Genomic DNA, 12974 nt, shown 5'->3' with positions numbered 1-12974 from the left:
CCCAAGGGAACGTCGAATATTATATTGGGGAAGAAGATGGATTAAAAATTTTGGTCTATAATCACATATGGAACTTATAATCTATGCACAGTTAAGTGGCGAGGTAAATCAGAAAACTATTTGTGTTACCAGGCTATGAAAATGGCGTATCTGCAATATCTTGGAACAACCAAGGGAAATATTATTTAAGCTTCTAAAGAATGCTTGGGGGAGGAAGTGGACATTATATTTTGACTTAGGGAAGGGGCTGAATAAAATCAAAGTTACTGGTATGCATTCAGATCATCCGAATAGAAAAATCTGTCATATCTTGGGAACAGCGTGATCTTTCTTCTGGCAAAAAATACAAAATTCCACATTTTTGCAGATAGGAGCTTGAAACTTCAATAGTAGGGTTCTCTGATACGTTGAATGTGATGGTGTGATTTTCAATTTATTTCTATGAATTTTAGGGGGTGTTCACCCCTTTTTTCCAAAATAAGGCAAATTTTCTCAGGTGCTTAGCTTTTGATCGCTAAGACTAAACTTTATGAGACTTATATATTTGAAATCAGCATAAAAATATGATTATTTTGATGTATCTATTTGTATCAAAATTCCGTTTTTTAGAGTTTCGGTTACTATTGAGCCGGGTCGCTTACTTACAGTTTGTTATCACGAACTGTTTGATAAGACACATCCGAAAACCTCCAAAAATAAGTAGATGATAAATTTGAGAGAATGCAAGATAGGCATTCCTTTCTGTCCTTACTTCTCCCTGTCCTTGCTCCGCAGCCAACAGGTATATTCCCAAAAATCAGCCTGTTAATTTTGATTTAACATGTGAATATTTTCATTCATTTTACAAAAGAAAAAAAATAATTTTTCAGACTTAGCTCCTGACATTTGCAACGAGACTGATTTTCACTTTAGCTAGAACATCGAACAGTAAACCAAATGGAATGCATTTTCCTTGGCTATCTCTTTATGGACTTTTCCAATTGTATACCCCCCTCCATATTCAAGAGTCACTTGTATACATTTATTAATACTTAAATATATCTAGCTGTTCAAGCTCGAAAATACATGGAAAACATTGATCTTGTCCAATTTCGCCAAAATTGTGTGTCCTCTAGAGGGGGAACGGGGGAGGGGTAATCTTCGGAAGACAAAAGTGTGGGTTGAGAAATAAGACATAGAACATACTTAAGAGGACAAATTATAGGAAAAGCAATAAAAGAAACTTGAGATTTGGAAAGGGAGGGATTAGAGGAGGGTGGATTTTATATAAATCTGTTAAATAGATTTCGATTGATCTCAGAACTTTCACTCACTGGAATTTTAGCCTTATTTGGCTAAGATTTTTGTTTAGTGGCAGAACATGGCACTTAGATGTGACACAGTCTCTTTCGTCAGTTGAAAAAGGAGCTTTTAATCTCTATTAAAATGAACCTCTTTGAAAATCTCTGTACGATTACCTCTGTGAAAGACAAAGAAAAAGAAAGGGCACAACAGTTGCACTACCCATGCTAAAATTTGATTGTCCTTGGTTTCCAAGATGGAGAGCTGGATACCTCCAGGTAAGGGTTTTAGACCATGAAAAATACATTGGCTACTTTAGAACTAAACAGATAAAAACATACAGTTTATTAATTACGTTGGCAATGTTGGTGTTGGCAGAGGCCATCAAAACTTAGAGGATAGGTTCCAACAACATAAAACAGGAATATATTTCCCCCTAAGGGAACCCAATACCAGAAACTTCTTATTCAGCTGTTACGGACCAATTATATGATCTTCCACACTATAATATTATGTCTGATCAAGCAAAAATTCCGTTGGTCTGTCAAAAAGTTTTAGAGAAATTGTGGAAATTTAAAAAAGTATTTTTAGAAAGTATTTATTTATTTGAATATAAATTATTAAAAAAAACAAACTTAAAATGAACACTTAAAATTAATAAGGGGATCAGCATGAACAAGCACGAGGGAGAATAAAGATGAAATCCTACCCATGGTAGTTTAGTTAAAATAAAGCCAGGGCCTCCCATAATTCTAACATCTGTAGACGATTAGGACAATGCGGAGAATCAACATTAAAAGATTTTGAAATTACCTAATAGAGGTGAATGTGACAAACGAACTTTGGGATTATTAATGCTAATTGGGAAGGTCAATACACCTCCGATAGATTAGCAAGTGAAAAAAACAGTTCATTTGTCGAACAAAGTTTTGCAAAAAAGAGCTTTTGTCTGTTCTTATTTCAATAGCTGTATTTACCACACGAAGACACAAAAGGGGAAAACAATTCAGGAGACTGAAAAAGAGGTAGAGAGATAGAGAGAGAGGGAAAGGGAGACAAATATAAAGGTGTTTATGAATCTAATATAATAGTAGATTTGGAAAAGAAAAAGGAAAAGTCATACTTTTAGCCGTTGGAGGAGGCAATTTTCCCCATACAACTAACTCTTCATTTTCGCCAATGTACATCCAATTTCCAGATCGATAACTATCGTCATATACACCTGAAAACACAGTATATAAATTATAGGCAGTATGATCTTTCCCTATCTCACCCATTATAAAAACCCGAATCGAGGTGCGAGCGCTCCAGAGAACGTAGAAACATAGGCGACATTAGATCTTTTCACGGGTAGACAAGTCAGATTTTTCTTGAACGCGAAACTTGGCTTCAACGTTGGAACACTAAATTTTGAAGAAACTAATTTTAAATAAATTTATTCCAATACATAAATGAAAATTGGTAATTAGTAGTGCAATTTTATTATTAGATGTTTTTAGGAATTAAAAGTAGGTTTCGAAGTCTCAAGTTGGTTTCAAAGGCATTTTGAGAAAGTTTCTGCCAAAATAGGCGTTCCAGGGTAATTGGACCACTGATGGCAGATCAAATGAGAGGAGCTGTTTGTACGCGCTAATGCAAGAAGAAGTGGGAGGAGGTGTTTGTTCGCACCGAGAATGAAGAGCCAGAAATTATCTGCGGTAAACTTACTGCAATATCTTTATACTGTGCCTGAAAACAAGTAAACTAGTGAATACAAAAGCTTTGATATTATGTTATTGAATCCTATTCCTATCCTCCCTAAATTTCTCTATGAATATCAAAGATTGATTAGAGATATCTTACATTAAAGATGTTAGAAAATTTGTTATAATTTATTTTTATGCTGCAGCTCCCTCCCCCCTGAGAAGTACATGAACGGGCCACTTTCCAGGGATAATTGCCATTTTTGAGCCATTACTATGCGGATATAAACTGGAATGTAGAAAGACGGCGTTAAAGAAGGGAGTAGAAACACCACTTAAATTTGAGACAGCCTTAGAACAAACAGTTTGTAGAACCAACTTGTAAATAAAGAGTGGCCCCTGTCGATAGAAATCAAACTCTGAAAAAAATTAAACCTTTTTTTTAAATTGTATGTAAACAGAATCTAATGTTTATGGCTGATTTTAAATACGTGAAAATCACTTATTTAAATTTGCTCACCAAAAGGTATTGGTGCTTTAAATTTGCAAATTTTGGAAAAAATTAAATCCCCCCCCCCTTCCAAAAAAGAGTACAGTCTAGATCAAAATTATACAATAAAACTCAACATGTATTTAGAACCCTAAAACCATTATTTACACAAAAATAGAATTTCCTTTTTTCCCTGTTCCAGGGGAGAGGGATTTTTTCACCGGGGGTATGTGTATTGAGCCTGTAGTCGCAGATTATTGAAAAAGGGTTCATTTGAAAGGAAATTCAAAGATGTTGGGGCCTTTTTAAGCAATAAAGGAGATCACCCCTCAGCAAAAAGGGCGCCGGCAGAAAATTTTCCGGTGGGGGACGCAGACACCAAAATAGCAGTGGTTGGTGGGTGACAGTTTAGGTGGTTTAGGGCACTAAGACTTTACCCCGAAGAGGATGAATTTGCAATTAATTTAAAATCCTGATATAACAATCTAACGGATATAATAGTATCAATAACTATATTTTAGGCTTCCCAGTTGCAAAAGAAGTAATGCCACACGGTGGCAGTACTGGATTCAACCAAGTTGATTCGCTTTATTTGTAATGAAATTAGGCTACGTTTGCTGATCTGTAACTGCGTAACAACTATGATGAAAAGGGATAAGTCATTGTTTAAGTGGAGGTAGGGTAGAGTTCTACAAAAGCGTATTTTAATGGACAAACTGCTTATTCTTCGTGAGGCTTCAGGTAAATGTTGAAAGAGGTAAGGGGGGAGTAGGAATTAATTCAAATGTTTCTCTATACAGCTAAAATGTTACATTCCCATATCTAAAAGCATATAGGTGGAAAAGGCAAGGGAGGTCATCATCAGCCCCACCAGGAAATTTGTTTGGGGTGGCAAATACTGCTAAGAACTTGGTTTACAACAATTTTAAATGGTAATATTTTTCTTTTTCTATTTATATGAACTATTTCAATGTACTTAAATGAATGTATGCAATGTATTTATTGATAAGAAAATACTATTGAAGAGCCTGAGGTGGCTTTAGTTAATTTAAAAGATCAAAAGTCTCACAGAATTTCCACCCATACAAATAATAATACTCCTTTTCATCCAACCGACGAAAAGTGCACAACTAAACAAACAATAAAATATCGAAACCTTATTGCCTTTATGACCTTTAGTTTCCTATTGTCTAAAACTTCAAATACCATTATATATATATATATATATATATATATATATATATATATATATATATATATATATATATATATATATATATATATATATATATATATATATAATGATACAGATAACCATTCACAAGCAGCCTTTAGAGCCATCCTCCATTTGCACTGCAAATGAGAGGATATTAGGGGGTCGGATTTAATACTAGGGGGTGTGTCATTTGAGTCTCCTCCAAAGTTTACAAGACCACCTCTTGCATTAAAACCTTATATTCCGCCGCAGCATAAGTTAAAGCCCCTCCCCTGGCTTTGGGGGGGGGTGTAATGTTGACCTCGAACCCGAGGTTTTTGTTATCTGATCGTTGGACTACTTAAAACAAACTGGCAATCTCCAAAATTTTGATCGGATGCATTTGGAAAAATAGTGTGTGTGTGTGTGGGGGGGGGGATACTCTCCGATCTCTTTTGGCCCATAAAAAGGAAGCAAGAAATTCCAATTTCCAATCAAATGAGCCACTTTTGAAGTTTATACGACCTCTCCTTACATAAGAACCTTATATATCCCGGGGCAGCACTTAAAACACTTGACCTCAGGCTCTGGGGGTTTGTGCCAACCTCAAAGTTCTTATTATCTGAAGTTTGAACTATTTTTAACTATATAGCTATCTCAAAATTTTTATCGAATGTGTTTGGGAGAAAAAAGGGCATGGAGGGGGGGGCTAATTGCTCTCTGATTTCTTTTGACTCTATAAAAAGTGAACTAGAACTTTCAATTTCCAATCAAATGAGCCCTCTCTGAAGTTTATGCGAACATATAAGCCCCCAGGGCATAAATTGAAACGCCTGTCCCTGGGCCCTGGGGGGTTGTGTCGACCCAGGAGTTTTAATATCTGATGTTTGAGCTATTTTTAACAAATGGCCATCTAAAAATTTTTATCGGATGGGGTTGGGGGAAAAAGCATGGAGGGGGAGGGGATAGTTGCCCTCCGAGCTTTTTTTTACTCTAAAAAATTAACTTTTAATTTCCAATCAAATGAGCCCTCTCTGAAAATTATACGCCCATCCCTTTTATCCCTCAAGATTATACGAGCATCCCTTCCATAAGAATCATATATGCCTCCAGGGCATAACTTACAACGCCTGCCCCTGGGCCCTGGGGGTTTGTATCGACACCGGAGTTTTCATTATCTAACCTTTGAACTATTTTTAACAAAATGGCTACCTAAAAATTTTTATTCGATGCATTTGGGAAAAAAGGCGTAAAGGGAAGGGGGGGGGGGATTTGCCGCCCGATCTCCTTTGACTATTAAAAATTGAGCTAGAACTTTCACATTCCAATCAAATGAGCCATCTCTGAAGTTTATACAAGCATTTCCTCCATAAGAACCATATACATCCCCTGGGCATAACTTACAATGCCTGCCCCTAGGCCCTGGGGGGTTGTGTCGACACATGTATTTTTTTTATCTTACCTTTGAACTATTTTTAATAAAATGGGGACCTCAAAATTTTTATCTGATGTATTTGGAGTGGAAAAAGGTGTGGGGATCTGCCCTCCAATCACTTTTGACTGAAAAAGCGAACTACAACTTTCAATCAAATGAGCCCTCTCTGAAGTTTATACGAGCATTCCTACCATAAGCACCATATATGCCCCCAGGGCATAACTTACAACGCCTGCCCCTGGGCCCTGGGGGTTTGTGTTGACACTGGAGTTTTTGTTATCTGATATTTGAACCATTTTTCAAAAGAATGGCTCTCTCAAAATTTCTATCCGATGGGTTTGGGGGAAAAGGGCGTGGGGGGAAAGGGAGCTATTTGCCCTTGAGTCTCTTTAATTCTTAAAAAGTGAACTAGAAATTTCAATTTCCATTCAAATGAGCCCTCTCTGAGGTTTTCAACGAGCATCCCTTCTACAAGAACCATATTTGCCCCAGGGCATAACTTACAACGCCTGCCCCCGGGCCCTGGGGGGTTGTGTCGACCCCAGAGTTTTTTCATTTGATATTTGAACTATTTTTAACAAAATTGCTACCTCAAAATTTTTTCCGGATGTATTTGGGGAACAAGAGCGTAGGGGGGGGGGGGCTAGGTTTCCTCCGATCACTTTTGACTCTTAAAAAAGGCACTAGAACTCTCGATTTACAATCAAATGATTCCCTTTTGAAGTTTATACGACGACCTGTTCCATATGAAGTGCTTCTGGGGAAACAAGTAATAAGAGTCCTATCTGAAGTTTATGCGAGCATCCGTCTCATAAGAACTGTATATGCCCACAGGGCATAACTTACAACGCCTGCCCCTGGGCCCTGGGGGGTTGTGTTGACACCTGAGTTTTTGTTATCTTACTTTTCAACAATTTTAAAAAGAATGGCTATCTCAAAATTTTTATCGGATACAATTGGGGAAAAAGGGGCGTGGGGCGGAGGGTTAGTTGCCCTTAAATCTCTTTTGATTCTTAAAAACTGAACTAGAACTTTCAATTTCCAATTAAATGAGCCCTCTCGGAAGTTTTTACCAACATCCCTTCTATATGAACCGTATATGCCCCCAGGGCAGAACTTACAACGCCTGACCTCGGACCCTAGGGGTTTATGTTGACCCTGGAGTTTTCGTTATATGATCTTTGAACTATTTTTGAAAAAAAATGGCTATCTCAAAGTTTTATCGGATGGGTTTGAAGAAAAAAGGTCGTGGGGGGGCGGGGATCTCTTTTGATCCCCACCCCTCCATTTCGGGAGCATTTGGGGAAATAAAAAGGGCGTGTGGGGGTGGTGGTGGTTACTCTCCGATCTCTTTTGACTCTTAAAAAGTGAACTAAAGCTTTCAATTTCCAATCAAATGAGCCCTCTCAAAACTTTATACGAGCATCCTTCCATAAGAATCAAATATGCCCCCAGGGCATAACTTACAACGCCTGCCCCCGGGGCCCGGGGGGTTGTGTCGATACCGGAGTTTTTATTATATGATATTTGAACTATTTTTAACAAAATGGCTATCTCAAAAAAAGGGCTTGGAGGGACTCGTTTTGAGCTTGACTCGGCTATTTGTAATATTTTATCGGCTATATCCCCAGTAAATATTTTCCCCTGGAATTAGAAAGCACTCCCGTAGAAATGCCTAACAATACTATATACGCCAAGCAATTTTAAATGTGGAACAGGCAATCAAGCGAAAGATGTAAATAAAATTTATATAAGGGAATTTTCCAACTTCTCACCTGAATCTTCATCATCAATATGAGGGAATACAAAAGGACGACTGGAATTTCTAGTCTCAAAATTCCAGAATGTTATATCCTTATCAGATAAAATCCTTTCTTCAGAATGTGATCTTTGTGATGCATCAATCTCGTCTATTCGCTTGTTATATTTGCGATCAAGTGACTTAAAGGATCTTGCGTGACACAAATCTTCTTTGGCAACTAGTTGAGTACAGCTTCGAGCACGTTTTTTCCTGCTCTCCACTCTGCAAAGTTCAAGTGTCGGTTGACCCAGAACAAATTCTGAAAATGGTAAGATTTTTATAAAAAGAATCGTATAAGGAAATATTTTTTTTTACGAATTCTTAATACAGTTAATACTTACATTTAGAACTCGCTGTAGTTATTGAACCTAATCCAAAGCATAGGGATACCCTATGTTAAATTTTACGTGCTGCATGATACTATCGATTGAATGGATAATCATAGATACTACTGTTAGTTAACTAGTTGCTACCTAATCGTTTATAATGCATGTTATTTTCCGATTAATTCAGATTCTTATTCGTATTTTATTAAAAAGTAATAGCATTTGCCATCTCCAGCAAAAACAGTTTTTGCCGCTTAGATATTTTAAAAATTTCATTTAAAAAAAATATTAAAAAAGGAAAATAATTTTACAATATAACATAAACTTAATTTTTTTAAGGACAAAAGACAGTATTTTTTTTTATAATGACATAGAGATGCATTAATTAAAACAAATTAAAAGTTACAACACAATATAAAATGAAATCATTCTTTCATTAAAACTAAGGAACATGTTCGTCTAAACTCAAGGATGTCCAGAAGATGGTATTAAGGATGAATCCCATATCTTCGAAGAGCAGAAATAATGCAGCTTTATAAACACTGTAATTAAAGATACTACCTCCCCCCTCATCCACCCGTTCTTTTTGGTTAAAAAATTATTAAAACATAACAGCACAAAAACGTGGCTGATCAAAATTCTAACTGAATACTTAAGTGTTGTTTAAAATTTTTTAAATATAATCTAGTATTTTGTTCTTACACAAAATGCTTTACAAAAATTCATAATAATAACACATGATAAAAAAATTATTGTTATCTGCAAGAATCGTCCCCCTAATAGAAACACCCCCTAATAGTAACAAAACATTAATGAAAATCACACCATCAGATTCATTGTACCATCAGAGTACCCTACTGTAGAGGTGTCAAGCTCCTATATGCAAAAATGTGGATTTTTTTTGCCAGAAGTAAGATCATGGATACGTCTTTCTTTGTTGGTTTTTTCCCCAGGGTGATCGGATCGGCCCAGTGATCCTAGAATATAAAGAGAGGGCTGAATCGAACAGAAATTTAAAATTCCAGAGCCCTTATTAAGTGACGAAGAAGATTGGAGGGCAATTAAGCCCCCTCCCATGCCCCTTTATTTCTCAAAATCGTTTGATCAAAATTTTGAGATAGCAAAATTTTTTTTTCAACATAATTGAAAGGTCGAATAACTATGCCTTTGGATATAACGAGGCCCTCCAAAGCCCATAGACAAAGGTCTTTAAGTTATAAAATTTACCCATTATTTACGTACAGTATACAGGCTAGGGGGGCAACTGCCCCCTAGCCACCCCCACCCGACGCCCCTGATGGGGAGATTATCCAAGGGGAGAATTTTCCCGGGGAGGGAAGCTTCCAGGGGTTGGATTTTTCAGGGTAAATTTTAGGGGAAATTTGCCAGAATTCCTATATGAAATTCTTCTTATGTGCTGCTTTCTCTTTGCTGACTCAATTTTACGCATGGATATGTTAAGGGTAATTGCCCGGAGTAAATTTTCACCAGGATTGAACTGTCTAGAGGATATATCCGTGGGGAGGAGGCATTTTAACAACTCCTGAAAAATAAGGTTCATTTAATTAGAACAATAAGAAGCTTTTTTAAAAGTACTATAAAACTTTAGCGTGAAGCGCGAGGTGTTGAGGAGGCGGCAACCCACTTTATATACGTAATAGTTTCTGTTCGTTTTAAGTTTTAATATTGCTTCTTCGTTTTAATTATTGCGTATATGAGGGACTTCGCCTCCTCGTCAATACCTCGCTCTTGACGCTAAAGTTCGAATTTTGTTCCAACTCTTTAAGAATCACCCTGAATCACAAAGAGTTTAATTAGAATAAATAGCTCTTATGCAAGCACAAAAAAAAATTTTAGCGTAAAGAGCGAGGTATTGACGAGGAGGCGAAGTCCCTCATATACACAATAATTTCTGATCGTTTTAATGTCGCTCCTTACTTTCAGTTGAAAAACTTGTTTTTTTTATTTAATTTCTGATCGCTTTTTAAATAATGCTGGGAAATCAGGCGCCCCTTTCATGGAATATTCCCTTTCCCCATGAAAAATTCCTCCATGGAAAGATCCTCCCGAGTAGCCTTCTCCCCCGAACCCCCCCCCCCCACACTAGAAAAAAATCCCCCCTGAAAATGTCTGTATACTTCCCAATAACCAATATCATATGTAAACAATGGACAAAGTTCACAACTTGCAGCCATTCCTCCGGGGACTGTGGGGGATTAAGTCATCCTCAAATACATAGTTATTTGATTTTTCGACTATTCTGAACAAAATGGTTATCTCAAAATTTGCGTTTGAATGAGCCCTCTTGTAATGTTCTAGGATCACTGGGTCGATACGATCACCCCTGAAAAAAAAATAAATACGCATCCATGATCTTTCTTCTGGCCGAAAAAAAAAAAAAAAAAAAAAAAAAAAAATACAAAACTCCACCTTTTTCCAGATAGGAGCTTGAAACCTCTACAGTAATGTTCTCTGATACGCTGAATCTGGATGTGTGACTTTCATTAAGATTTTATGACTTTTAGGGGGGTTTCTCGTTTTTTCGAAAATAAGGCAAATATTCTCAGGTTCATACCTTTTGATGGGTAAGACTAAACTTGATGAAACTTTTATATTTGAAATCAGCATAAAAATCCGATTCTTTTGGTGCATCTATTGGTGTCACAATTCCAGTTTTTAGAGTTTCGGTTACTATTGAGCCGGGTCGCTCCTTAGTTATAGTTCATTACCTTGAACTGTTTTATTGCGAAAATTTTATTTAGGTATCAATTTTCTTTTCAAACAGATGGTGGCAATGAACGGTAAGTAAGGAGCGATACATCCCAATAGTAACAGAACTTTAATATCAATAAATATATAAAAAGAATCGGCTTATTACGCTGGTTCCAAATATATAAAATTCATTAGGTTTCGTGTTACCCATAAACGACAGCGAGCCTGAGAAAATTTGCCTGATTTTCGAAACCCCCCTAAAAGTAAAATAATCTTCATGAAAATCACACCATTAGATGCAGCGTATCAGAGACAAACTCTGTTTCAAGCTTCTATCTGCAAAAATTTGGAATTTTTTATTTTTTGTCAGCTAAAAGATGCTTGTTTTTTTTTCAGGGGTGATCGTATCAAACTAATGGTTCTAGAGTATAAGGAGGGGGCTCATTTGAACGATTAATAAAAATTTTATTGCCCTTTTTAAGTAACCAAAACGACTGGAGGGCAACTAACCCCCCTCCCACGTCCCTTTTTCCCCAAAATCATTCGATCATAATTCGAGATAACCATGTTGTTCAGTATATTTGAAAAGTCCCAAAACTATGACTTTGGAGATAACATACCCCTCCCCCCAGCCCCTGGGAATATTTCTTTAAGCTAAAAAGTTTGCCCATTCTTTACGCATAGTATTTTGTTATTGGGAAGTATACAGACACTTTTTGGGAAGGGGGGGAATTAACGCTTGGGGTTGATTTCAATGGGGATAATTTCCCGCGGGAAGGAAATTTTTGGGGGTTGAACTTTACAGAGGATGTTTTACACTGGGGAGATTTGACAGAATTTCTATACGAAATTCTGTTTATTTAGCTTACTTTCTCTTTGTCTTCTCAATTTTGCATATGGAGATGTTCCAGGGGAATTGTTCGAGGGAAATTTTCAGCATGTTTGGATACCCGGGAAATAATTTCAACGGAAGGGAAAGCGAAGGGATCCGCAGCGATCGGAAAAACGATTATAACTTAGTTTTTTTTCAAATAAAAGCATGCTAAGGAGAATTTGTCAGGCTGAATCTTCTGCAAGACATTTTATGGAGAGGGGGGGGGGGATTTTCAGAGAAGATAGAATTTCCCGGAAGGAATTTTAAAGGGGGAGGTGTATTTTACGTTGAAGGAACTTTCCACGGAGGAGTTTCCCGTGATGGGAGGGAATTTTGCATGGAGGCTGAGCCAGATTTGCAGCTATTATTTGAAAAACAATAAGAAACAAAATAATCAAAAAAATTCAGCTGAAAGTAAGGAGCAACATTACAACCCAAACCGAACAGAAATTATTCCGTATAGGAAGGTATTGCCCCCTCCTTAATACCTTGCTCTTTACGCTGAACGTTGACTGTTTGTCCCTATATTTTAAGAATGACTCAAGAAACATAATTAATTAGAAAAGTTTAATTAGAATAGGAAGCTTTTTTAAGAGTGCTATAAACTTTAGCTTGAAGAGCAAAGTATTGAGGAGGGGGGCAACCGCTTTATATACAGAATAATTTCTTTTCGTTTTTAGTTTTGATGTTTTTTCAACTGAAAGTAATTTAAGTTGAAAAAAATTCAATTTTTATTTAATCTTTAGAATGAAATGGAATCAAAATTGAAAATAACAAAAAAAAGCGTTTCAAATAAGGAAAACTAAACTGAAAATCACAATGAAACTCAACTGGTATCTTAATTTTTGCTGTTGATGCTGATTTTGACAAATCTAGAAATACAGTGTTCGATATATAGCCTTTAAGGAGCTGGAGAGTGCGTTAGCCTTCTTGTTATTTATCGTTAAACTTTCCTGTTTAATCCTTCGTCAAGTAACACAGTGGTTGCTGCCAATATGAAAAAAAAACTTCCTACTATTGACATGCAAGGCAACTGATGTTGTCCTTCAATAAAACTCTGAAATTGCATTAAAGATCAATCACAAACTAAATTTCAACAATCTTCCCTGAGGATATTACCTTTCAATAATTGGTTTTTAGTATAAATTAGACCTCATAATGATCTCTTAAAAACCTCT

At 36.5% G+C, this 12974-nt stretch overlaps 1 protein-coding gene across 6 annotated transcripts in view; it reads right to left on the bottom strand.

Moving 5' to 3' along the window:
• LOC148945260 (uncharacterized) overlaps window positions 1-12974 on the bottom strand; it is a 160596-nt gene that overhangs the window by 24272 nt on the left and 123350 nt on the right. For all 6 annotated transcript variants that reach the window (XM_089098763.1, XM_089098760.1, XM_089098764.1 and 3 more), the window contains 2 exons: window positions 7859-8143; window positions 2405-2503 (listed from right to left, as the gene is read on the bottom strand). In XM_089098763.1, coding sequence (XP_088954889.1) covers window positions 2405-2503; window positions 7859-8143 — 384 coding nt within the window. The remainder of the gene's footprint in view (window positions 1-2404; window positions 2504-7858; window positions 8144-12974) is intronic.

Source organism: Artemia sp. Qi Xiang Cuo, chromosome 13 (genome assembly GCF_049724085.1).
Source record: "Artemia sp. Qi Xiang Cuo chromosome 13, ASM4972408v1, whole genome shotgun sequence".
Taxonomy (NCBI): domain Eukaryota; kingdom Metazoa; phylum Arthropoda; class Branchiopoda; order Anostraca; family Artemiidae; genus Artemia; species Artemia sp. Qi Xiang Cuo.
This window is presented reverse-complemented; position numbering and strand designations above follow the sequence as displayed.